General features: G+C 55.7%; 1 protein-coding gene across 1 annotated transcript in view; it reads left to right on the top strand.

Moving 5' to 3' along the window:
• The window catches only part of MYT1L (myelin transcription factor 1 like), a 333,949-nt gene that overhangs the window by 198,447 nt on the left and 110,777 nt on the right, over nucleotides 1-24,725 (top strand). The window contains 3 exon segments of the mRNA XM_032496947.1: nucleotides 2,734-2,788; nucleotides 2,952-2,985; nucleotides 3,216-3,278. Coding sequence (XP_032352838.1) covers nucleotides 2,734-2,788; nucleotides 2,952-2,985; nucleotides 3,216-3,278 — 152 coding nt within the window.

Below are 24,725 nucleotides of genomic sequence, written 5' to 3'. Positions count from 1 at the left end.
ATGGGACAGGTGGTGCGACAGGTGATGGGACAGGTGGTGCGACAGGTGATGGGATAGGTGGTGCGACAGAGAAACAGGAAAGGGAAAAGGTGTGTGACTTCAAGGTTTCAGATGGAAGGAGCGGCCCCTGCACCTGCTCAGTAAACGACCTGCTGAGAAACAGTGGGCTGAGGGCGGGATTTTACTGGGTTCCCCACACACACCCAAGAGCTTACAAAACAGGGAGAGGCGTCTTCTTACCATAACGCATAGAAGCAAGTGTAAGAAAGAGTTTACTAAACATGGAGAGGACAGAAGTCAGAGCAGTAAATAACCGCGAGGCAGGAAGAAATGGCGTAGCTCCGGGGAGGGCCCTGGCCGGACAGAAACACACGAGGAGAGTCCTCAGATGAACTTGGTGTGCGATGGTGAACGTCTGGAAGCGGCCAGAAGTGTGGATCCTTCAGCGGCCTGTCCAGCCCCCGCGTCCCACACCTCCGGCCTCCTCCACCCATGGAGGCCCTGATGGTGGATGTGGGGTCTGCAGCCAGGACAGGAAACTCTTCCTACAAAATATCAAGAAATCCCACAATGGTCACGTGTCATAGGTCCAGCTTCTCCTTGACCCCTCAGAGGCCCCGGGACCTAGAGGTTCCACTTTGCTGTCCTCAGACGCAGTCCTCAAGGGCTGAGAGCCCTGGACCAGAGCAGGGAGGCCCGGGAAGGTACCCAAGGCCGCAGCCTGGACACAGCAGTCAGCACTGTCAGAGTCCGTCTTCTGAGCCAGCGGAGACCAGGCCGAGAGCAGAACGGATGCCCAAGGGCTCGGCAGGGGTCACACACGAGGTCAGGTGGACCTGGGACCCCAGGTGGCAGGGCTGCCGCGCCAGCCATCTGTGGCCGAGAGAAATCGAGTGGTGTTTGCAGAGGCCGGTCCCAGAAAATCCAGGATTCAGCTCTGGGTGCAGGCCCTCCAGACGCGGGGTGTTAGCCCGACGTGTTAGGCGTTCGGAGCACCTCAGGGCAGCTCCGGGCGCGGTGCCGGCTCGCAGGCCCCGGGGCTCGTGCGGGGTTCTGGCGCTCCATGTTTTCTGCCGGGACCGGCTCAAGGATGAAGCAGCAGAGAAGTCGTTAGAAACACACTCAGGTTCAGAAGATCAGGCTTTTGATGCCGACACAGGTTCATTTTCTAACTTTCCCACCTGGGGTGAAGGAGCAGCAGCTGTTTTACCCAGAAATGTCGTCGTATTAGGAGGGAACACGATGGGGAATTTCACCTGAAGTCCTGGAAGTTCCACACGCAGAAGTAAACATCCCTGAGCGGCTGAAAGCACAGGCTAAACGTGCAGGGAGCGCCAGCGATGGCCGTTAACCCCGCGGGTGAGCCATCGCAGGTCGGCATCTTCACCGCTCCCGCCCACGGGCCTCCGCGCCGTCCCGAGGGGCAGCGCAAGCTGAGAAGAAGGGCTTCGCGGATGCAAAGCTGCCAGATCTCCCCTTGCTTGAATGAAATTGAACGCCGGTTCTTTTGTTAAAACCTCACCGGCTGGTCATCTTGGACGCCTTTGAGATTTTGTTTCAGTTTCAAATGTTCCATTAGGCCCCAGGCTCCTAGTTGGTTGTGAACAAAGGAAGCCTAGAAAGCCCTGACAGGCAAGTCCCCTGTGGCACCTTCTGAGGTCCTACAAGGTTTGCTAGGGGGCTTGTCGAGCCTTCAAGGGGGACGTGGCCAGTCACGTGCAGACCTACCCTGTGCTTCTGCATAACGTGCACCTACGAGGGTCACATGCCTCTAACCAGAGCCTTCTTTCCCAAATTCTGAACTTTCTTGTCACAAACTTCAGAGGAAGTGAACTGTGCGCACCGAGCACTTCAGGGTGTCCCCGTCTTCTGCCAGAAGGCAGCCCTGGCCACGCTGGGCGTTTGGGGAAAACAACCCCACATGCACCTGTGAGGGGAGCGGTCGGCTCGTGCTCAGCTCTGCCAGCCCCTCTGACATACGGAGGGGGATTCTCCTGCCGTGCGGGTTTGCTGTGTGTGAATTACTCACGTGTCGTCAAAATATTCCGGGCACAAACGCACTGGCACGGATCCACCTGCCCAGCAGTGTGGTCCTGCAGCTTAAGGGGAAGGGTGGACACACAGGGGCTGCTTCAGGGTCCTGCCCCAAAGCTCCCGCTCGGATGGTCTTGGGCAAATCGCAGCTGTGAAAGAAGTGTAGCGAGATACCTCCCTTACAGAATCATGCGAGGATCACACAGGCCGTGGTTGGAAAGACCCGGTAACCCCTAGTGGCCGTGAGCAAAGGCCTGTGTCCCTGGAAAGCATCTTGACAATTTAGACCAAGGTGGACACAATTGTAGCCCAGGAACGAGGCCACCGTGAGGGTAGCCCCCAAGGTAAAATGCGTCCTCCTGTGAGACCCGCCCCCTCCCCCCTAACCCCCGGTCAGGTCAGACGGTTCAGCTGCGAGGAGAACCCAGACGCCGTGTGTGCGTGCTTCATTCTCGCAAGCCCCAGTGCTGTCTGCAGCACTACTGGGACAGAGCACAGCTCAGATCGGCCCCGACGCGTCCGAATCGGTCTTCCCTCTCCTGATGCAGTCCCCCAGGCCCCAGTCTGCTTCATTTTTAAGCAGCACACTTAGATCGCCTGACCCTCCCAGTGGCGCCCCTCACAGAGGGAAATGGGTTTAAGACACTGTCCGAAACTGCTGGCCCGGGACGCACGCTGACCGCCTTCCTCTCTCCCCAGATGGAGGTGGACGCCGAGGAGAAGCGGCATCGCACGCGGTCCAAAGGGGTGCGAGGTACGTCCGGGCTTCCCGGCCCCCGGGCCCTGCGCGGGCTCCCCTCCGCCCTGCAGAAGCCGGCTGCGCGGTGCGCTCCGAGCCGGCCTTTGCGCTGCGCTCCCGGGGTCTCCTGCGGCGGGCCCCCCGTGGACGGTGAACTGTCTGTTCCCTCTCTCCGCAGTGCCCGTGGAGCCGGCCATCCAGGAGCTGTTCAGGTGAGCGCTCTGTGGGCGGGGGACCCCATGGGCGGGCGCTCAGAGAGCCCGCCGGCCAGTGGAGACCGTGCCCTCGGCTCCGGGCCCAGGCCCTGCACCCCTGCTCCCCTCCTTCCGGTCTCCAGTCCTGTATGTCTGTCTGTGTCGCCTGCTGTCTCTCCGACACCGAAGAGGCTCTCGGGGCCCCTGCCCACAGCACCCCAGTGACTCACCCTCCTTTCTCCTTGCAGCTGCCCCACCCCGGGCTGCGATGGCAGTGGCCACGTCAGCGGGAAATACGCGAGACACAGGAGGTAAGGCCTGGCTTTCATGCCTGCTGTCTGGGTGCCTCCCGTGGGGCAGAGTTGGGGGGTGATGGGGACTCCGAGTGTCCTGCTGGCCTTCTCTCTGCGGACGAGGGCTTCGCTGTTGGTCTCTGGCTGGGCCTTCTAAATGCCTCTTGAGGCGGAATTCACCTCATACATCAGACGACCCAGATGAGGTCCAGCCTTGCACGCTGGCCCACGCGGGGACACAGTGCTCCACTCACACAGCTGCTGGGAGCCACCCCGCTCCCTGGTCCCTGGGAGGGCGTGTCTCTCCACCCCATACTTACCCCTAGGAGCTCAGGAACCCCGGGTGGTGACTTGCAAGCTTCCTCCCTGGCCTTTCTGCAGGGGCTCAGCTTGTCCTGGGGGAAGAAGCCCCCACTGGCGCCGGGGCAGCTCCCGGGAAGGCTGCGCAGGAGGGGGTGTCCGGGACACATAGGTCCCTGAGGCTGGGGGCCCAGACGATGGTGCCCTAGACACTGGGCTCCGGGTCCGTGGGCTGTGATGGCGCGGGAACGCCTAGACCGCAGGCAGGCAGGGGGATTATTGCAAGATGAACCCGGGCGGAATCACGGCGCTCGCCCGAGGCCGTGAGGTGCCTGCCGCTCAGGCTCCAGACTCACGTCCTCAGGGAGCGTCTCCCCGCGTATCAGTGCAGCTTCGCCGTTCAGTGGAAGGCTGTGGTCACGATGTGTGAGAAGCATTTGCAGGCTACCGCCCACCCCTAGCTAATTCCCACAAAGCAGGTTGTGAGGACCAAGGTCGTGCGGCCCCGCGCGCCAGCGGGAGCCAGGCCACGTGGCCTAAGCGGAGGCTGAGCAGGTGCACCTGCAGCCCTCGGGTGACCTTCCTTCCCTGCTCTTTCCTTTTCAGCTGAACACTAATTTCTGGGTGAAATCAAGCAATTATCTTGATTGTCCTTTAGTAAAATCAAGAGAAAAATTACAAACGAGTCCAAAATCCCCAGGCTAGCTTTTAAAGAGGCAGGAACTTTTAATGGGCGTCCACGAAGAAACGGTTTCATGCCAGAAAAAGGACAGGCCACTCTGAAGAGTATTTTGTGGTTTAAATGATTCTATTTAATTTATCGTGTTATTATTTGTATTCTGTAAAATAGTAAACTGTTGAATTATGTAATTTAAATAAGTGGTTTATTTTAAGTCTTTTTTATTTTATGAAGGCGTACGTATGGAAATTCATTTAAAAATCCAGTTTTTAAAAACTGGATTCTTCATGTTTACAGTGGAAAAGAAGTCCGCCAACCAGGAGAGAATGTCTTCCCCTAACCATCTCTCGATTAGTCAACACTTAAACATTATTGTGTTGCTATTAGAGGAAACGATTGCGTTTGGCTAAAAAGTTGTAATGAGAAGTCAGCTAGTTTTAACGAGGTGTCACAACCACATTTTTCCGGGGGAAATGGTGACACTCCCACCCAGCTGTTTCAGGCGTTTGCGTCCCCACCCGAGGTGAGCCCATCGAGCCGGGACCGACGGGCCTGTGCGGTGCGCTATGCGCGCAGCTGTCGGTGAGGTCGCCTCCCTGCTCGCAGAGTGGCACTGAGGCTGGGGAGACCATGAAGACAAGCAGGCTCCCCTCTGAGCCATGATACTGGTGAGAACACAGCTCCTGAGTCTTAGAGGCGCGAAGTGGATGGAATTTGAGAGAGGATACAGAGAGGCAGCCAGACTGGAAAATTCTACCACAGAAAATCTACCTTTTTAATTTAAAATAATACCATATTTTTTATCATGAGACATGGGGAATGCAGTGACTGGAGTTCTCACTGTTGTAGCAGAAAGAGTGTATGAGGAGACACCCTGAGTACCACGGAGGAGCGCTTCCCGGGACACAGACGTGGCTCCAGCCGCCACCCCCGATGCCACTGATGGCCCTGGGGGCTTTGGGAAGTCAGTGAACCTGTACTGACTTCAGTGTCCTCAGTGTTAAAATGATAAAGTCGCAGACTTTGCTATGTAAGCTCACACCACTCGGACTTACATCCCAGATGGCCTTCTTGCTGAGGGGTCCCCCGAGGCTTCCTGGCTTCCGTGTTGACGTCCACATATGACCAGGAACTCTAGCTAAGGGCTGACAGTTGAATTTCTCAGACTGGAAAAGGGCCCCTTGGAGGAGATGAGGCCCGAGTACACATGGGCGCCCTTTGACGCTGCTGCATCAGATTTGTGAGATCTCAGTGATACCTGGCTTTGCTTTTCTCTATTTTAAAAAGATTTCCTGAACAAAGTTTCCCCCCCAAACACACACAAGTGTCACCTGCCCTCACCTGGTCCCTGCCCGAGACGCGAGCTCACGAGCCCCTGCATCATGCCAAGAGCGCGGCCTCAGCTCCGGTCTTGATGAAATCTCTCGTTACTTTGTTCTTTCAACGTTAAATTTCTTGATGAATGTCTTCCTGTTAAGCCTGTAGTTTCACTTGACTCACACGTCTCTGCAGTTCACAGCGGAGTGAAAGGCATGGTTTTAGTATATTGACGTATCCATTTATTTGAATGAGCAGAAATCAATCTGAGGCAGGTGTGGGGAATCAACAGTGTAAAAAATTAAAATTAAGATTGTTAGGAAATTTGACACCCAGGGGTCAAACGCGGCCACCAGTTAGCCTTTGTTGGAACAAGGCAACGTCTAAGGATGGCAAACAGCAACCACAGTTCCAGGGCAATGTGTGTCGCCTCGGAGGACGAACACGGCTGGCCTTGGTGGCTGCTGCTTCCACAGGGAGTTGGCTTTTCGTGGTAGCTGCTGACACTGATGGCTTTTCTTTCCCAGTGTAATCGAGGGAGGGTTGTGGATTTGTAAGAAACTGGGAGGAGAGGGTGGGGCCCATCGGCCACAGGCTCACCCCTGTGAAAGGAGCCAATCGTTGACTTCACAGGGAATTCACAACTCAGGATCCTGGTTAGAGGCTGAGGGGTAGGAGTTAACATTATGAGACTTACTTTATTGGATGGTCTACCTTACTTGAAAATTGTGTCCTTGAACTAACGATAATCTGTCCACGGGTGTTGTGTTAATGGTTCATAGACAGTCAGAGGTGGCTGATCCGCACACGCACAACAGCGCAGGTAAGAGTTAAATCAAAGAGAGCAATTAGGAAACGCATAAGGGAAATGGAAGCACAGCTCTACCAGAGCCCCAGGATGTGTCCGGGGTTTAGTATCGCTCTGAGCCTCCTGGCAGTCAAGGTAGAGGCGAGCAGGACGGGTGAAGGAACTCCCGGTGTCTGACGCTGACCCTACTCCAGGCCCTTGGAGAAGCTGCCTCTCTGGGCACTGAAGATGGGTTTATTTGGCTCCTGTACACTGACCAGCAGGGATCCAAGCTCAGTCAACACTTTTGTGCCCTGAGACGTGTCAAGCCTCTCAAGTAGCTAACATCACAAACCTTTATCTTCAGAACCATCATTAGGCTTTCTATTATTAGCACACACGTGGAGCAAAAGCATGGAATTTGCATTCAGGCCAGGAAGTGAGTCTCCTGTGTGAGCCAGAATGCTCAGTCCTCTCTGTGCCCAGTGAGTCTGGCCTCTGCCTTCCACGTGCCTCTTCCGTCTCATCACTGCACACCTGGCCCTGTTGGCCCCTCCACTCTCTTCTTGCCGATACCTATGAGTAGCTGGAGACACGTACATATCACAAACACGGGGGCCAATCCTAGCTTCCTTTGCAAACTAACCCTTCGTCACGCTAAGTGAGTCTTCCCAAATTCCAGGCGTCCTGGAACCTGCCTCTCCCATCACCGCCTCCCCAGTGTGCAGGCAGGCTTGTGAGCTGAAGGTGTTTAAAACCCCAAGAGTGTTTCCCACGGGCCTGTTTTCAGCGTGGATGGCGGGCAGGAAGATACGGAGCGCTCGGAAGCCACAAAGGTGGAATTCAGGGAGTTGCTGGGCTGCGGGTCAGCTGGCTGGGAGGCTCCAGGCAGGCGAGGAGTGAAGTGCGCAGATCCAGCCGGAAGCGAGGGGCTTGGAGCCGGCAGCGCAGGGCCAAGTGCAGGGCATCGCGGCCACGGAGCTTCCAAACGCCAGGCCCTGAGCTGGGGGCATCTCGAGAGGGGCAGCCCCCAGCAGAAGGGAGACCTCGTAAGGCGGAGACGTGGGGAGGACAGGCCACATGACACTCAACCTATCATTGCTTCTGTTTGGCTCAAGTCCCTGAAGAAGAGATCGGTTCTTAACCCGGAGAATTACACGAAGGACACTAAGATGACAGCCAAATGTGGAAAGTCAGAACACTTCTGCAAAAACGTACTGTTGAATCTCTGACTAAGACTGAACATTCTCGGGCCTTCCGGTCACAAGCTGTTTCTCCCCGTGTGGATGTAAGGTGCTGTTGGTGTGAGGACACAGTGCAAGGTGAAGTTTAAAGGGGCACTTACATGGACACGAGGCATTGTCAAGAGTCAGGGCCGGCTTATTATTCTTAGAGTTTTTTTTTTTAATTTTTATTGAAGTGTGGTTGATTTGCAACGTTGCACTGGTTTCAGGCGTATAGCAGTGACTCAGTGACACACGCACAGACACACACGTGTTAGGAAGGGGCTGGATTCGCTCTGGCTGGTGGCGTGTATCCCTTCTTCAGATGCTTCCCATTTCATTCTTTTTCAGACTCTTCCATTACGATTTATTACAGGAAACTGAACACAGCTCCCTGTGCTGTGCAGTAGCTCCTTGTTCATCTATTTTATACATAGTAGTCAGAATCTGCAAATCCCGAACTCCCAATTTATCCCTTCCCACCCCCTTCCCCCCTGGTAACCGTAAGTTTGTTTTTTATGTTTATGAGTCTGTTTCTGTTTTGTAAATAAGTTCATTTCTGTCGTATTTTAGATTCCACATAGAAATGACATCACATAGTATTTGTCTTTCTCTGTCTGACCGACTTCATTTAGTATGATAATCTCTCAGTCTTTTTTTTCAATTTGCCCAATGAAAATTAGAAATAGGAATAATAAAAAATTGTTAACATAATATAAATTAATATTGAGATTAATAAATATTAAGCAACATAGAGGAATTTGAATTTCTGCATCCTTCTTTATAATAGTTTTATTCATAGTGGACCATCTGGAATTAATTGGATTTACTTCCTTCCTTCTGAATAGTGATTTTTGTGTGAGCCTCCAGTGAAAGAGAGAGAGCCCCTAATGTGGATACATTCTTCACATCATCTGTTCTGTGAATCCTCTGAAATTACTTCCAAAATTTAATGGATTTTATTTACATTAACCTTTCACTTTTTTTTTTTTAAGATATTTGCTGAGCATAGGGTTCTGGTGAAATATTTGGCCCAAAATCTAGCTTTGTGGTCTTTTCACATGTGACGACCGCCCAGAAGCCAGGTAGTGAGTTTGGTGTCCTATTTAAATCCCACCTGAATTAGAAAATTTAGGGTCAAATCAATTCATCTTGAAACTCTAAAATTAAAAGCTCCGAACGGTGGGTTTCCTTTTTATTAGAACAGGACTGGGCTCCCTCTGGCTGGGGCGTACACGCCTCCGTCAGATGCTTTTCCGTGTCACATACCTTTGCACCCAGCAGCATGTGGCAGCAGGCTGCGCGGCCGCGGGTGAGTAATTGCTTGTCTTCGAGGGAGCTGGTTCAGGAGCCGAGTGAGGGCTTGCTTCCTGATGTATGCACGCCTCACTTGGGTTCTGCCGACAGCCTCCGGCTGTATTATTCATGCCTTGACAGCGAGCACTCACTGAAAGCCTTGGAACAGAGCCAGGGACTGGGAGAGATGGTGGAGCATTGCAGCCTGCAACTGAGCACAGCGTCTATAATCAAAAAAAAAAAAAAAAAAAAAAAAAAAAGCTGGAGCAGGAGGAAAGAGGGAGAAGTAGGGATCCCTGCTGCTCGTTTCACCTTGACAGAATTTTCATTTGCGTTAAAATAAACCCTCAAAATAATTGCATTTTTTCCCTAACCACGCTTGAAAGTTTAACACAATTTTCCACATTTAATTGCAAAGCTGATTTTAATTAGTGGGGCCCCGCATGTGAAAAATGAAGATCCACTTGGGTGCGTGGAAACATTGCAGTGTCTGCTGAACGCTCTAATTAACGTCTGGCTGCGGTGCGGCAGGGCACACTGCGGGGCGGGGCGGGTGTGGGGAGGCATCCGCGCTCGCACTCAAGAATGCAGCCACCCTACAGCCGCTCTGGGCTCCGCTTTGGGAATCCACAAGGATCAACAGCTCCCCCTTGGTTCTTTATGACACATCGTTGTGCATCACGCCATCCGTAAGCTACGGCATGCCCGTCCTTTCTGCTGTTTGTCACTAATGTTGTAAATCAGAACTCAGCGCATGCCTACTTAAGCATCAGTTTGATAGCTTGCAGAGTTGCGCATCGAGCAAACATTTGAGATTGAGGGACGCGTCTGTGTGAAGAGATTCAAAGCAAGTGGGCTCCCAGGCTCAGCCTCGCTTGGTGCCTTGCTGCTCATGGCATGGGCACAAACAAAATCCGGGCAGTCTTTCTGGACCGTGATGGCGTTAGCCTTTATTGTCACAATAAATCCTCTACCAAAAAAAAGCTTCCTGTCCATTATGTCAAGAAACCAATTTGCCTGCTGCTTGTCTGAGGTCTGTCTCCCCACGTGGATGGATCTCTGGCCCTGGCCTATTTTGTTATGTGTTTTAGAAGTCAGTGTGACTGATTTCGGTGTATTTAAAACTGCAGATAAAACATGTGGGGCCTTTCAGGGCGTATTTTTGACATTTGGTAAAATTAAACATACTTTAAAAATAATGCAATGTTCGAAGAGAAGGAATACAGGTAATTTTCAGGCAGGGAACTAAAAACAGTAAGTGCGCTTACAGAGAAGCTCTGATATTCACAATCTGTGTTGGTGGAGACTAGACGTAGCAATTACAATCTTGGTCTGGTTTTGTGAGTAATGATTAAAAATACATAAACGTGGCTTTGAGCGTCCGCGGCGCGCACACAAGAAACGAGTATGTGGTACCGCTGCTGGCTAGGATCTGCCGGTTCTGGCGAGCAGGCCTGCGCTGGGGCTGCAGCACGTACACTTTCCAGAGCTGACGCGCGGGGAGGGTCCTGACACGATGGGGAGGGTATCGGAGGGGGCTGACCCGGCTGAGCGATCACCCACGAGCGCCACCCACCTGCGGGCAGCTGACTCTGCAGCCAGGCCTGCCCCGGGTTGGGGTCCCTGCCCGCTCGCACCCCAGGGACCAGGGACAGAAGGGAAGGGTGATGTCCGAGTCAGTGGCTGCTGGATGGTCTGTGGACTCCATCCACCAAAGGGACACACTGTCCCCACTTGTCAGAGGCGGTGGCGGGGGGTGGGGGGTGGACCGACCGGACAGTGGGAGGTCCAGGCAGCAGCTGCTCGTGCCTGGAATCTGCAGTCAGGACCGGTGATCTCTGCGAAGCCAGCGTGATGGTGGCCTTGTGACCCAGCTTGGGGACAGTCATGTCACTGGTGTATTCACACTTTGAGAAGCGGAGGAGTCCTGAGGGTGACTTGGCTCCTCCTGACACGGGAAGTGGTTGCTTCCCCTCCTCTCGGACCTTCTGTCCTGGAGGGAAAAGAGTGCTTCCAGGATGAGACCCCAGGACATCATCAAAGCCCAAACTCCAGAGCCTTCTTCCTGCAGCACTGGTGAGAGAGTCACAGGAAGGGACCTCCACCTCAGCTGGAACAGAAATTTGATGAGATTTTCTTGTCTGAAAATTTCTGTGTGGCTTAGAATCTTTCCAGCTACAAAAAAAAAAGAGGAAAAACCCACCTCCAAGTGGCGTAAACAGCACAGAATTAACTGTCTGCATAAGCTGGAAATTGAGGTCAACTCGCTGGGCGTCTGCTCCGTCCTCAGCCCGCCGCGGCCCCCCCGCCTGGCTGCCCGGCCCGACGTCCAGGGAGGCTGGAGCAGGGGGGGTCTGGAAGCTTCTCAGAGGAGGACGAGGAGGAACTTTCCGGGAAGCCACCGCGCTGCTGTGGGAGCTCCGGTGCTCCAGCAGGTCCACGCCCAGGCCTGGGCCCGCCCGGGACTGCAGGCCGGGGCAGCGTCCCTCAAGGGGGCTTCTCGCAGTCGGGTCCCCTCGCCCAGAACATCAGTGTCACCAGGGACTTCTAGAAGGGCAGCTTCCCAGCTACTCCCCAAGCCAAGACCCGTCCCCGCCTCAGGCCCGCCCCCGCCCCCGCCCCCGCCCCAGACCTGCGGACTCAGGATCTGTCGGGAGGCCCGCTGTCTGTGTGTCCCTCCAACCCCCATCGGAGGACTCTGATGCCCTGAGTGTAAGGTCACTGCCCCTGAGGGCACGGGCCTGCATGTGCAGAGGGCAGACTCCAGGTCTGAGGGGGTTTGAGGTCCCCGGTGAGCACCTGGCAAACCAAGGCAGGACGTGTGTGAGTCTGAACACCAACCCAGCAGGCATGGGTGACAGCTGAAACCTTGCTCTGAGTCCCTGGGTGCCGGGAGCCACCTTGGCACCCGCTCTGGTGTCTGCTGCCTTACAGGTCCATGTCCAGCCCAGGAATTTCTAACCGGGGCGGATCCGGCTAGAAGCGTTTCCACCACCCAGACCATAAGCCCGTGTGGAGGCACATCCCCCCGCGGCCCCAGCCATGCTCCCCACGTTGCTGCCCCCCAGCTTCACTCCTGGGCTCCAGTGGCCGGAAGGACAACTTCTAAGTGGGAACAGTGTCACCTTCCACTTCACTCTGTCCACACCGTGGAATTGCCCTGAAAATGACAGCCACAGAGACATCTGAGTGGCTGGTCTCTGGGGAGAGACTGGACGGCCGTGTGGATGGAGTCCAGGCTGAGGACCAGGCAGCCCCTGCAGATTCAGCCCTGTCCCCCGAGGGGATCCCCTCCCCGAGCCCACATGGGTAGGCTCAGAGCCCTCAGCCAGCCCTGCCTTGTGTGTACCCCTGGGCCAGGAAGCTCGGGGGTCACCCGCCACTGTCTGCTCTGCGGCCTCGGCCTGAGCAGAGCCTGGTGGTCAGGAGCACACGGGCAGTAAGGGCCAGAGCAGCTCGGCTGAAAGAGACTCCGGGTGCATCGTGGAGCTTGTGCACAGCCTGAGGGGGGCCCTCTCCCCGCTCACGCAGGACCGCGGGGCCCGGGCACTGGGAACAGAGCAGGAGGCAGACGCACCTTCCCTCCTGCGAAGCGAGCGCTCTGAGCCCCCCCTGTGTAGTTCAGCCGATTCTAGGAGATCCACTCGCTCTGCTTTAGTAGCCACTCTGCACCCGTGAGTGCTACCTGACGCTGCATCCAGCGTCGCCAGAGATACGGTTCCTCTACGTGGATGCATTTCCCAAAACCCTGGGAGGAGCGGAGGGGGCGTGAGCATCTCAGGAGAAGTTCTGTCCACCAGTGATGCGTCACGATACAGTGAAACGCTCGACTCACCCCGTCAGCCAATCCCATGGCCTCTGAATGGCCTGCCGTGCTCCCCTGAGAGCCGTGGGGACCGCTTGCGCCAGGGCGGAAACTGAGCGCAGGGAGGCAGCTGTCGGGGCAGGACCCAGCAGACCCGGATCCTGGGCCGGGGTCTCCATGGCGGGCTGTGCTTCACTCCGTGTGACCCCGGGGTCCTCCCACGGTCACATGCAGGTGGAGGAGTTAGTCACAGAGCAGCCATGTGACACTGTTCCCGGAGCAGAAACCCACCCTCAGAAAGGGCCGGAGGGGCGGGAGTGCAGTCACTGTGGCCCCAACCCCCCTGTAGGAACAGACTCTCTGGACCTCAGCCCCCTGGCCTGGCTGGCCCCCCCAGCTCCAGAGCCCCCCACCGTCTCCCCGACCTCAGGGGGCGCTAGTCAGACACTGCAGCGGCCATACCACCTCGAGGGACTGACCAGCTGGACTCTCCCCAAGGCAGCCTGGTTTTTGTCAGAGACGCTTCTGCAATTAACCCAAACTGGTCTCCAACAAGTGATGGTGGAGGCGGAGGGGAGGTCTGGGGGCTGGGGTCCCGCCAGAGCCCCGTCCGCCCGGGAATCGGCAGCAGCCGGTCCGCGTCCCCAGGCCTGCCCACCCGTGGGGGCTGCCCCGGGACCCCACGCGCAGTGCAGGCCGCCAGGGGCAGCGAGGCCTGGGCTTTGCGGTGTGAAACTTCAGGAAGTGAAAAGATAAAGGGGAGTTTGCGTTTCAGACCATCTCAGCCGATCCTCTCGGGGAATTTTATGGCAGCTGAAACCAAAAGAAACACTGCACTGGGTGCAAAGGTGACGTGGGATTAAAGGCGGGAAGTGCGCGTGTCCTTGAATACGAAAGCCGAGGTTAGGAAAGCAGGAACAACGGCGGGGGCCGCCTTCCTGGACGCCTGTCGCGCTCCTGTGACTGCTCGGCTCCGAGGGGCGGCACGCCTTCCCCGGTCGCCAGGATTTTCCTGGTTGCCTGATGCATTTTACTCTTTGAATTAGTCTCACAGATGTAAACTCGCGTTTTCTAAATTTTTATTTCAGGTTATAACATGAGGCATTTCTGAGGCCACTGAGTATTTTCATTTTAGTTGCCACGGGATCTTCCGTCCTGTGGGGAGACTGATTTATGCCACGCTCCTCTTACTGGAAGTTGCTGGGGTTCACGTCTCACTTTTCCTTGTTGTAGATCACGTGCAGTCAAGTGTCTTTGCAGAGCGTTTTTACGGCTTTGGCTCTTTAGGGGAGACTCACACAGGAGGAGCCCTGGGTTGAGGGATGTGAGGACATGGACCGTTTTAAAGCTTCTTTCCAGCAAGATGGGACCCCGTCTGAGTTCCCACCAGCAGAGGGGAGGGTGCCCGTTTCCTACTGCAGACAATACAGAATAATTGTTTTTAAAGGACTTCCTTCTTACTCAAGAAAAAATTGTATAAGGATATATTTTATAATATATTATTTTATAAGATTGATCATTTTTTAATGCTATTGCTGGAAAATTCTGAAATGAGTTTCGAAATTTAAGCCACAGTTTTTCCTTTTTAAATGAGCTCGATTACTAGTGCCCAGGCGAACTTCCCCCAGCCACCTCCCCCAGGCCGGCCCTAGGGTGGCCCTCCCGGCGGTGGAGTGAGAAACAGGCTTCTAGGCAGACGGTGATGCTCCGTGCCAGGCAGGAGGTGAAGGGCTCTCCTTCTCTGTCCTGGTCACCTGGTCCCCACTCCAACCACCCACCAGCTTTGAGTGCCAAGCACGGGAGCAGGCGAGAACCCAGGGGCCCGGGTCACCAGGGCCATGAGGGTGGGGACAGAGCCCCTGAGGGAGGAAGCTACACCCGAACGTTACATGAAAATGTCTTAGATTTTTATTGTATTGAAGTAGAGTTGATTTACAATGTTGTTCTTGTTTCTGGTGGACAGCACAGTGATTCAGTTGCACACGTATATATTCTCGTTCACTGTAGGCTGTTACGAGATACTGAATATAGCTATCTGTGGTCCACACGAGGACCTTGTTGTTTATCTGTTTCATGTATAGTTAGTATCTGTAATCCCGAACTCCCAGTTTGTCTCCCCACGCCCCCATCCCCCCCGTAACCGTAAGTTTGTCTTCTGTGTCTGTGAGTCTCTCTCTGTTCTGTAAACAAGCTCATTGAGCGTTGGCTCCAGTAGGCGGGACCCTGGTCCATCGCTGCACCTCCACGGGTCCACATCCTGAGTGATTCGACCGTCACCTGAGGCTTCACTTCAGCTGCCCGTTAAAGAGCAGCTTTCTCTCCTACACTCAGAACGCAGTATCTGAAGCAAGATATTTGATCCGTACAAACTTTCTTAGCCGCTGGCCACCGAGGCACAGTTTCTGCCCGTTTGTAAAACCTTCTCCCCAAGTAGATTGTCATCGAGTCCTCGGAAGTCAGAGGCCCCTCCCCCTTTGCCTCCCCTGGGCACCTTCACTCCGCGGCCCACGGCAGCCACTCCTCAGGCACCTGCAGGAAGATGCTGCTGCCGATGTAACAGGACGCCGAGGAGGGGGTGCCTGGGGGGGTGGTCTCTGCTGTGTGGACACCTGGGCTCCACTTTGTCCTGTCCCAACTCAGAGCCCTTGGTCGGTCTTACTTCCTCCCTCGCAGGAAGTCTTCTTGGTTACTGCCTGACACCTGCGGCCTCCATGCGAGTCAGGAACGTGGCCGTGCCCGGAGCATCACAGGAGGGAACAAGGCCTCCCCGGAGGGCCCCCAGCCCCCGTGGACTCATGGACTTGACAGGGTGTCCCAGGTGCCCTCAGAGTCACGGTGGGGGCCAGGGAATGGAGGAAGAGGGGCAGCGTCCCCCTGGGCCAGCCAGCCTTCCCGGGGAGACTCTCCACCTGGCCAGGGTGGGGACGTGGGCCCTCAGGGTGGGGAGGGGAGTGCTGCCCATCTGTCCGTCGCCGTTCAGTCCATGAGGCCAAGCTCTTTGTGAGGCCGTGCTGTGCCAGGGCGAGATCCACGTGGTAACAGGTCGGATTCCTGGCCTCCGACGGGCTCTACGCCCGAGCAGAGAGGGCGGTGGGCCAGACTCAGCGGCTGCAGTCGGCAGGAGGCTGAGAGGCCCCGAGCCCCTGCGATGGAGGTGGGAGTCAGCCCGACGGACCCGGACCTGGCGCCGGAGGGGCCCAGGGAGGCCAGGGGACAGCGGCCGCCCCTGCGGGGGAGGGTCAGGTCTGGGAGGAAAGTGAGGAGGGAGGCTGTGGCTTGAGAAGGTCTGGATCACGGGTGGACCCCACGTCGGGCAGGAGATGCGGGAGCCCCGCCCTGGGTCTGACCCAGCGTGCGCGCAGGGTTGTGGGGGAGTGAGGACCTCTGGAGATGGGCGGCCGCCTGCAGTCAGTGTGTCAGAGGAGGTGAAAGGCGTGCGCTCTCTTCGCGACCAGGTGGGCAGTGGGCAGATCAGCGAGAGAGGCGGAGAGACCGCGGACGCCCTGGGGACGGTCGCAGCGGGGCCCAGAGCTGACGGGGGCGGGAGGGGCGGGGGGAGGGGAGTCCGGCTTGATTCAGGCCCCGCGGTTCTCGGCTGTGGTTCAGTACAAAGCACGGAGAGCAGGAAGGTCGGCATCTCAGGACACGCTGAACGTGGTTTCTGTGCCGCGGCCGACGATTTCTCTCATCTCAGCCCTCCGTGGAACAAGGCAGACACACTCCACAGGGCATCGCCGTCACAAGAGCACCCTGACCCCGGGCGCGTGCTGGGGGCCTGAGTGCGGGGAGGCACGAGCTTTGCTCGGGTCACAGTGGCAGGAGCCGGTCGCTGGCTGGCAGGTCCGGCCTCCCCGTTCTAACCCCGTCCACTCGCCACGATGCCCGCCTGCCCGCAGCCACTTCCCAGAGCGACGTGAACACTCCTGTGCTGGGGCTGCTGCCAGCAGGGCACGTGGAGCCTGGGCCCGGTCCCGGGAGTCTGAGATACTGTGGAGGTTCTTCCTGATGAACTGAAGCTGAGGTCCCACCGCGGCCAGGGGCCCCTCCCCCCCCAGAAACGAGGGTGATTCGTGGGTGAAGGAGGCTCGTGGCAGCAGCCACTTGAGGACCCCGGTCCACGCTGCCCGACCCAGCCTGGGCTCCGACCAGGGAAGCCCAGCTGCTCTGCACAGCACTGTGCAGAGCTGGGAGCACTGGGGCTCACTGGTTTAGCTGTTGGGGTCTTGTCTCTGGGGTCAGACCCGCCGCTCTGCCTTGGAAGGCATGGGACTGTCAAGGCTGGGACATCGTTCTCAGCCCTGGGCGGGGGCGTCATTTTCACACAAGAGCCACTTTCGGAGAAAGCAGATTACCGTGGGCCGCAGGACTTCACCCAAAGGTGGCGTCCCTGGAGGCGGGGCGCCGCGGTGCTGGACTCATCAGGATGCACGGAGGGCAGCCCTCCTCTCTGCCAGGCCTGGGCCTGGCCTCCGCCGTGAGCGTCCTGCTCTTCAGACCAAGCGAAGGGAGGCCCGGCCTGGGGGCCGGTCACCTCCTCTCTCTGCAGACCTGGCCTTCAGACCCAAGCCTTTGCCCCCGGAGGGAGGAGGGGGCAGGACCGGGCGGTCTGAGCGAGGTGGCCTTCCCCGAAGGGGGCTGGCATTAGTTCCGGGCTGCCTCCCAAGGCACGTGGCCCCAGGCAGCCCTGCATCTGTCAGAGAGGGACCCCGCTGACCGGCTTTAGGGCCACGTTCTCTGCTCTGAGACACAGCCTTTGGTTCAGGTTCTGCAGTTGCTGCTGCTTCCCGGCAGTGTGGCTCCGGGACGCCCGTGCCTTTCCTTGTCATCAGTTGTCACGTTAGCATCCGTCAGACTCTGAGAAGCCAACACCCCCAAACCGGTCCACACTCCGTACACGGGTTTCACTCATTTCTTTTTAGCACCTGATAGTTTTTAGTTGATGAGAGTGACTTATTAAAAAAAATGTGAGGAACCCGACTGTGATAGCAACTGTGAAAGGAATCTGAGCAGAAGCCTGGGGGGGACCTGGCAGCCAGGCAAGGGGCTGAGCCCCCAGCCCCTCCCCAGCAGGAGTCTTCCTTGGACAGAGAGCCCCACGTGACGGAGGCCCCGAGACACCTGGCCTCTAGCCCGAGTTCCAGAAAACTTGAAGACCCTGGAAATCTGATCAACCCCTTCCTCCCACGGACGGGGACCTGACACTGACGGAGGGACCCACTCAAGGTCACACAAGTAAAGAGAGGTTTCAAATCCAGCTCCTCTGGTCCAGGCTCGGGTTTGGTTCCATCTGTGGACTGAGATTCCTCTCTCTGCTCACAGGGAGGGGAGGCAGTCAGCTCTTAAGAAAACCAACAGAAAAGAAGAAAAACCGCCTGTTTAGTATCACTAAACGTGGAGACAGATAAAACGGAACAGCGTTGTGGACATTCAGCCAGGCGCTGCGTTGGAGGCCAGCTGAGTTGGATTTGACTCCGAAGCCGGGGAAGCACCTGCCTCCTCTTGGGCAGGCCCCTCAGCGGACCTCCTGCCACCAGAGAAGAGCAAGACTGCCTTTCTTCAGAAACGAAGAAGAGTGCCTCAGATCTCACCCCAGGGCTGACCCCAACCCCTGGGCTGACCCCAACCCCAGGGCTGACCCCAACCCCCGGGCTGACCCCAACCCCAGGGCAGTGAACGGAGCGGCTGGCGGCGTTTGCAGGGCCCCTCACTGGGGGTTTTTGGACACCCCCCACCAGCCCACCAGGGAGGTGAGAGCCTTCTCCTCGAGAGCCTTTCAGTGCGCATGAGCCGTGCGCCACTGAATCAGGAATGGACAAGTGGAAACCGTTCCGAGGGTGGCTGTGTGCTGGGCCGACTCTCCCACGGTCCTGCTCCCGTGGCCTGGAGACCCTCGCAGCATCTAAGGAGTCGGGAGACAGGAGCAAGAACCGACATCCCAGAAGCTGGTGTGAGGGAGACGGAGCCCGGGGGGCACACACTCCCCGGGGCCACAGACCCACCCAGACTCCCAGAAATCCCACCCAAGTAGGGCGGCGCAACTGCCCTGGCCGTGGCACCCCCGCCCACACCAGCCACTTCTGCCGCATCCTTTCATCCTTTCTGACCCGGAAGTCTGGGAGGCCACAGCCGCCATCACAGCCACGCTGGGCACGTCCCCTGAGGGCACCTCCCTGCTCAGGGACAAGCTGGAGACGGAGCACACAGGGGACTTGTATTCAGAGGACCCGAGAGAGACCCCAAAGCGAAGAGTGCGCTTGTCCTCAGAGCATCTCCCCGGGCTCTGCTCCACCTCCCCTGAAACGAACGGAGGAGAGAGCCCCATTCTTTGCACCAGGACTTCTGTGTGAAAAGCAGAGTTGCCTGTTCAAAACTAGTGTTTTCCGTCACAAGAAAATCTTACACCTCTAGTCATCCGAGTTCAGAAAGAGGGCAGTGGTGCCAGGACTCACGGAGACCCGAGCCTGGAAGATGGAGTCGTGTGACAAAGTGCAGCCTGCGGTGGCACTGAGTGCGCCCTGAGTTGTGCAGCGCGTGTGGGGGCCTGACAGCTGAGCGGCACACACATGGAGGGACTGCTTTTGCACTTTCTTATGACAAGTATTTCTGATGTTTGTTAGAACTGTAAATAACTGGAATAAAAACAGACGAGCCTGGGTGGGAGCTAGGCAAACTACCAATTGCCAAGGGAGTTAAGATCAAGGCAATATGGTGGAGAAAACATATTTAATCCCCTTCAGAATGACCAGATTTTACAGCTTATTACCTGTAGCCTGGTGCCCGGTAAACTACAGACCCGTCTAGGGCTGTGCCACCCTGAACACGCCTGACCCCCTCTGACCACAAACCACAGAGCAGCTTCAAAAATCTATGTGGTGTGAGAGCTTATATTTTGCTTGCAGTAACTGATTAGAAAATGCATATTTAAGAAGCTTCGTAGTTTCTGTGAGAGGCACGTTTTGCCTGGAGTGCGTACACCCATGTGCGTACTCTGCGTGTGTGTATTAATGTACATACGGTTGTATTTCTGTCATGTGTCTGTACGTGAGCATGCGAATGGTCATATTTCTGTGAGGTAGGAGCGTTCAGGTGCATCTCCTCACCCCCAAGCCAGCTCTGTAGGCCTCTCAACCCGCCAACTACCAACATCGTAAATATTTCACAGCTGAGCGACTTCTCACTTGCCACGTGAAGACAGTGCTGTCCTAGGGCGTCGGGAGAAGAGGGCTCTCGTATGTACTTGAGGAGGAGTGAGAAGTCTTTAGCTTTTGGTTTGCGTGTATTTTCTCACACATTGGTCCCAGGGGCAAAGATGTCACTGGTAAGATCATGAATCCTTATGCAGCCTGCTTCTCAGTTCCTCCTGTCAGTCTGAATCACCATAACTCCAGGTCATAGTCCTGGTGCAGCTGCAGGGCTCGACGGCAGCACTGCGTGGTAAGCGTGGCTGCAGTGCTAAGCACTGCCCCGGTGCTACGTGCCACCAGCAGCGTTCAGTGCTGCTCAGCACTCGGCGTCCTGCAGTGCTGAGGACCACAGCCATCCTCAGCAGCTCTCAGTGTCAGGCACCCACCTCACAACAAAGCGGAGCAACCCCTTGCTAATGATGCGGTCATCACTGCTGCCTCGGTGTTGAATCTCTTCGTCTGGACTAAACACAGACCAAATACTCTGTGTTGCTCTGTTACTGTTAAATGTGACCAGCACCTTTCTGACCCAGAGTGCTGGTGTCGACTAGTAAATATTCAGAAAGGACAAGTTGAAAGTAGCATGCTGTTGACACTCTAAATGTGCAAGGGGCACACTTCCAGCCGTCCCCTCCCTGGACATGTTCTCTGAGCCGCTGCAAAAGTGATGTCCAAGAGGCGCCGAGCACTAGGAACACAGAGCGTCGCGATGTCCTCGGGAGAAGGACTTTCTCTGACTTGTGTTCACTTCTGCTTCTCCCGTGGCCTGGCCCACAGAAGACCGCTCACTTAGCAGGTGGGAGGTCCGGTCGTGTGCTGACCTACCTGTTGCTGACTCTCTCTGGCCTTGGTCTCTTCCTTTTCTGGGTGAAGAGGTGGATGGAGTGAGTGAGCACTGAAGCTCCTGTCTCCTCCGGAACCTGCCGTTCTGAGGATGCTGTCTTGGTGGTGTCTCCTCGAGCCTGGGTAATCACCAGTTGACCACGTCAGGAGCCCTTGTTAACCATCTGAGATTTTTAGCTCTAATAGAAAGAGCCAAAATGTGTTTACTGAGCAGTTTAATTTGCCTATCTCACTGCCAAGAGGCAAATTGGCTGTTGGGGTCATTTTATCCAACAGTCTCAATGTTCTCAACCTTCTAGTCTTAGAAGTGGCAGGCGAGCACATGCTGTTCTGCAGACAGAGAGGAGGGAGTAAGCGTTTCATTGAAAATCAGGTGCTGGTGGAGCCAAAGCTGAGGGCCAGGAGGCTCTGGAAGAATCATCAGTGGCATCAGCCGACAGAAAGCAATGCACTGAACGCCCCTCCTTCCCTGACACGGCGGGGACTTAGAATAACTACCCCACTCGTCCTCAAAGACGAGGAGGACACAGGCAAACCGAGATGATGTGATGTGCACACGTGAAAAGTCAAGAACAGTAGAAAGAGGTTTACAAAATGGATGCAAAATATCAAATGGCACTGAGTTCTTAAAGACCAGAGGCTGGGTTCCAGACTGACAGGGAATGGCCATGGAGAAGGTCGTACTGGAGGTGGGTCTGGAAGGGCCAGCATGAGGGGCCCCAGGCCAGTGGCTGCAGAATTGTAGGGTGAGGAGGACGGGAAATGGGTGAACACAGCGCAGGCTAAATGAGGGCTGGTGGTGGGATCTGAGGGTACAAAGGAAAGACACGGCCAAATGTTCCAAGTTCTTAAAAAGCAAGTGGATGATGTCAGAGTTCAAGACACAGCTGAGCACACTTATTAGCCAGCACTGCCTTGGAGACAGACCCCAAATGACAGCAAAGAGTCTGATTCTTGAAGGCAAAGGGGCACTGGGAAAACGATGGGAGAGGAGGGAGCACCCAAATTTTGGAAATGGGCAGAGAGAGTTGAATGCCATCCTATCTATCAGGTCCCCCGCCCCCAAGAAGCTGCATCTCCGGGGGTACTGAGGACACCGGGGAGGCAGCTGGTGTTACTCCGGGACCACCTGTGGCCCCGGGGGTTTCTGAATTGCTGAGGACCACGGATCGGAAAGCTGGAAAGCTGGCTTTACATTTCTGTGAAAAGCAGACACGCCGTCCACCGCTGTCTAGAGAGAACAGAGCACAGGGCTTATCGCGGGGGTCACTGGACAGTGGAGGGCAAATGGGGACTTCCTGGGCGTCTGTGCCCTGAGTGCAGAGACCCTGGGCGTCTCCTGCAATGGATTCGAAGCATGCTCTCTGCCAGGATTGCACCCACTCCCCTCCACTGGGAGCTTGAAACAGCCTTTTCTAGGCAATCTGACCAATCCAAGAGGGAAAGTGAATGCTCCATGGTGTGTTATCTGCAGAGCAGCCCCATCAGATCGCCGCACCTGAAGCTCACAGCAACCCGGACAGCGTCCCTGAGTGTGAGTAGACACAGAAAATGCCTCTGAGATGGAAACAATACACAGAAAAACAACTTGGAGAAATAGGTTGTGTACAGAAGAGACTTTAAAAAATTACAATAGTATTGTCAGAGAGATGGGAAGATAGTTTGCTTAGAAAACAACAGGAGCTCTAAGAAATTTAGAAACATAAAAGATAGTAAGAAATAGAACCTCAAGCGGAGGTTTGAAGATGAAACTGAAGAAGCCTCCTAGCTAGAAGGCCATGACTGTGGGAAAATGGGAGGAAAAAGATAGGGCAGTAAAGGAGCCGGCCCGGAAGCACAGCGTCCAAATAGCAGCCATCCGGAAAAAGGACGAGAGCAAGTTAGGGGGGGACACTGCAAGGAGCAATTCAAAACTTTTCCCTGAACTGACTTCCCAGGTCAGCGCGGCCCGCCCAGTGTCCCCAGGAAGCGAAGCCCCCCCCACCCCCGGAGAAGCCTCAGAGCCTAGAGACAAAGCAAAGGTCCTGCGAGTTTCAGGGAGGAGGAGAAAGCTGGGTTTCATACAAAAGATCAAAAATCATAATAGTGTTGGACTTTTGACACAAAAAATCACAAGAAACTGGAACACAAAAAAGAAAACAGCTTACGTTCTGAGGGGAAATGCTCCGCAGTTTAGACTTACAACCGCAGACAAACCAGCAGTCCAGCGTGGAGTTAGAACAGAGGCGTTTTCCATCATGCAAGGTCTCAGCAATGTCCCCTCAGCGCACCCTTCCTCTGCGAGCTCCAGGGGCGTGTGCTTCACCCTAGTGGAAGGCCCGGAGGAAAAGAGCCCTTGGGCTCACAGGGAGACCCCAGCCGGGAGGAGGGACGGTGTTCTCGGGAAGATGGTGGGCATTCCAGAGGGACCGAGACGTGGGTAGCCCAGATGACTGCTGGAATGCCTAATGGATTTGAACTTGGGCAGAGTTTTACACATCTGGGGAGAGTTTGGGAATGAAATACATAGAAATGCAGAAAACCCAAAGTGTGTCAATACAGGGACAATTAAGTTATGCAGGAAAGAAAAGAACTGTAGTGCATTTCCTGGCTCTGCCACTCTGTCGCACTGGCATCATGTCGAACGTGAGCCCTGCACTGGACAAGATCACAGTCCAGCCACGTGGGAATTTCATGGTGCTGACAGTGCACTTGTTTACTTGGGCGGTGGGTGGCGGGAATCTCTGATGTGAAGGGTGAACTTCATCTGGCAAGAAGGCAGTAGGGAGTGCCTGAAGCTAGGGTATCAAGACATAAGAACACAACCCCTTGTTAGAGACAAAGGAGTGGAAACCAAAAGAGTGGCCAGAATTCTGATGATGGTTCCTGTGGGGAACGGACATCCATTGAGGGTGAGATCTGGGGAGCTGCGGCTTTCCGGCTGGATGCCTCTTCAAACTGCTTGCAAATAAAAGCTAATTTAAAAAGCAAACAGAGGAGAGTGACTGCAATTCAGTGTGGAGGAGCTATTGAGGAAATCTGAATAGAGGGTGGACGTGATCTAAGTTGTAATTCAAGAAACCGGCTTGATTTCAAGCAGGGCAACTGCTGTGGGAAAAGAAAGGTTGAGAAAAGTCTGCCAGGAGGAAACGGGGTCGGGGCTTGAGAACCAGGAGGGGCAGCAGAAGGCGCACCTGTCAGATCTTCATCCTGCAGCCCCGGCCGTCCGCAGCCTCCAGAGCTGCCCGCTGCCTTCCCTGCACCTCGGCTCCCCGCGCCCCTCCAGTGGCTCCCTTCCCTCCAAGGGGTGTTCCCTGAAGGGAGCGTCAATCAGACTGAGTTGAATTATGAAAGACAATTTGATTCGAGGTAACCTTTGGGACCAGACCCATGTCCTCATTCCGGAGGTGCTTCGGGAAAGGAGTGTAATTGTGAAAGTCCTAAGTATCTCCCACTTAGCGTGGGCTTTTGAGGCAAACTCAAGGGTAGGCTTGTTAGGGATGTGTGGCTGAAATAGAGAAGCACCACTGGGAGGCAGGGTGAGCACTGGTGCTGCTGGTGGTGCTGGTGCCAGTGCTCCAGGTGGTGCTGGTGCTGCAGGTGGTGCCGGTGCTCCAGGTGGTGCAGGTGGTGCTGGTGCTGCAGGTGGTGCCGGTGCTGCATGTGGTGCCGGTGCTGGTGCTCCAGGTGGTGCTGGTGCCAGCGCTGCTGGTGGTGCCAGTGCTGCAGGTGGTGCCAGTGCTGCATGTGGTGCCGGTGCTCCAGGTGGTGCCGGTGCTCCAGGTGGTGCCAGTGCTGCTGGTGCTGGTGCTCCAGGTGGTGCCGGTGCTCCAGGTGGTGCCGGTGCTGCGGGTGGTGCCGCCAGTTCTCTGGGTGATGCTGGTGCTCCTGGTGCTCTGGCTGGTGCTCCCCTCACACAGTGTTGCTTTTAGCTGAACTCTTTTCTGCCTTAAAGGAACAGAGACACACAGGCTATTGTAGGTGAAAAGAAAAGGGAGAGGGGATATTGTAAGGATTTTGAGAATTATTTTAAAAATACAAGAGACCATCTT

The sequence above is a fragment of the Camelus ferus genome, chromosome 15, assembly GCF_009834535.1.
Source record: "Camelus ferus isolate YT-003-E chromosome 15, BCGSAC_Cfer_1.0, whole genome shotgun sequence".
NCBI classification, from domain to species: Eukaryota; Metazoa; Chordata; class Mammalia; order Artiodactyla; family Camelidae; genus Camelus; species Camelus ferus.
This window is presented reverse-complemented; position numbering and strand designations above follow the sequence as displayed.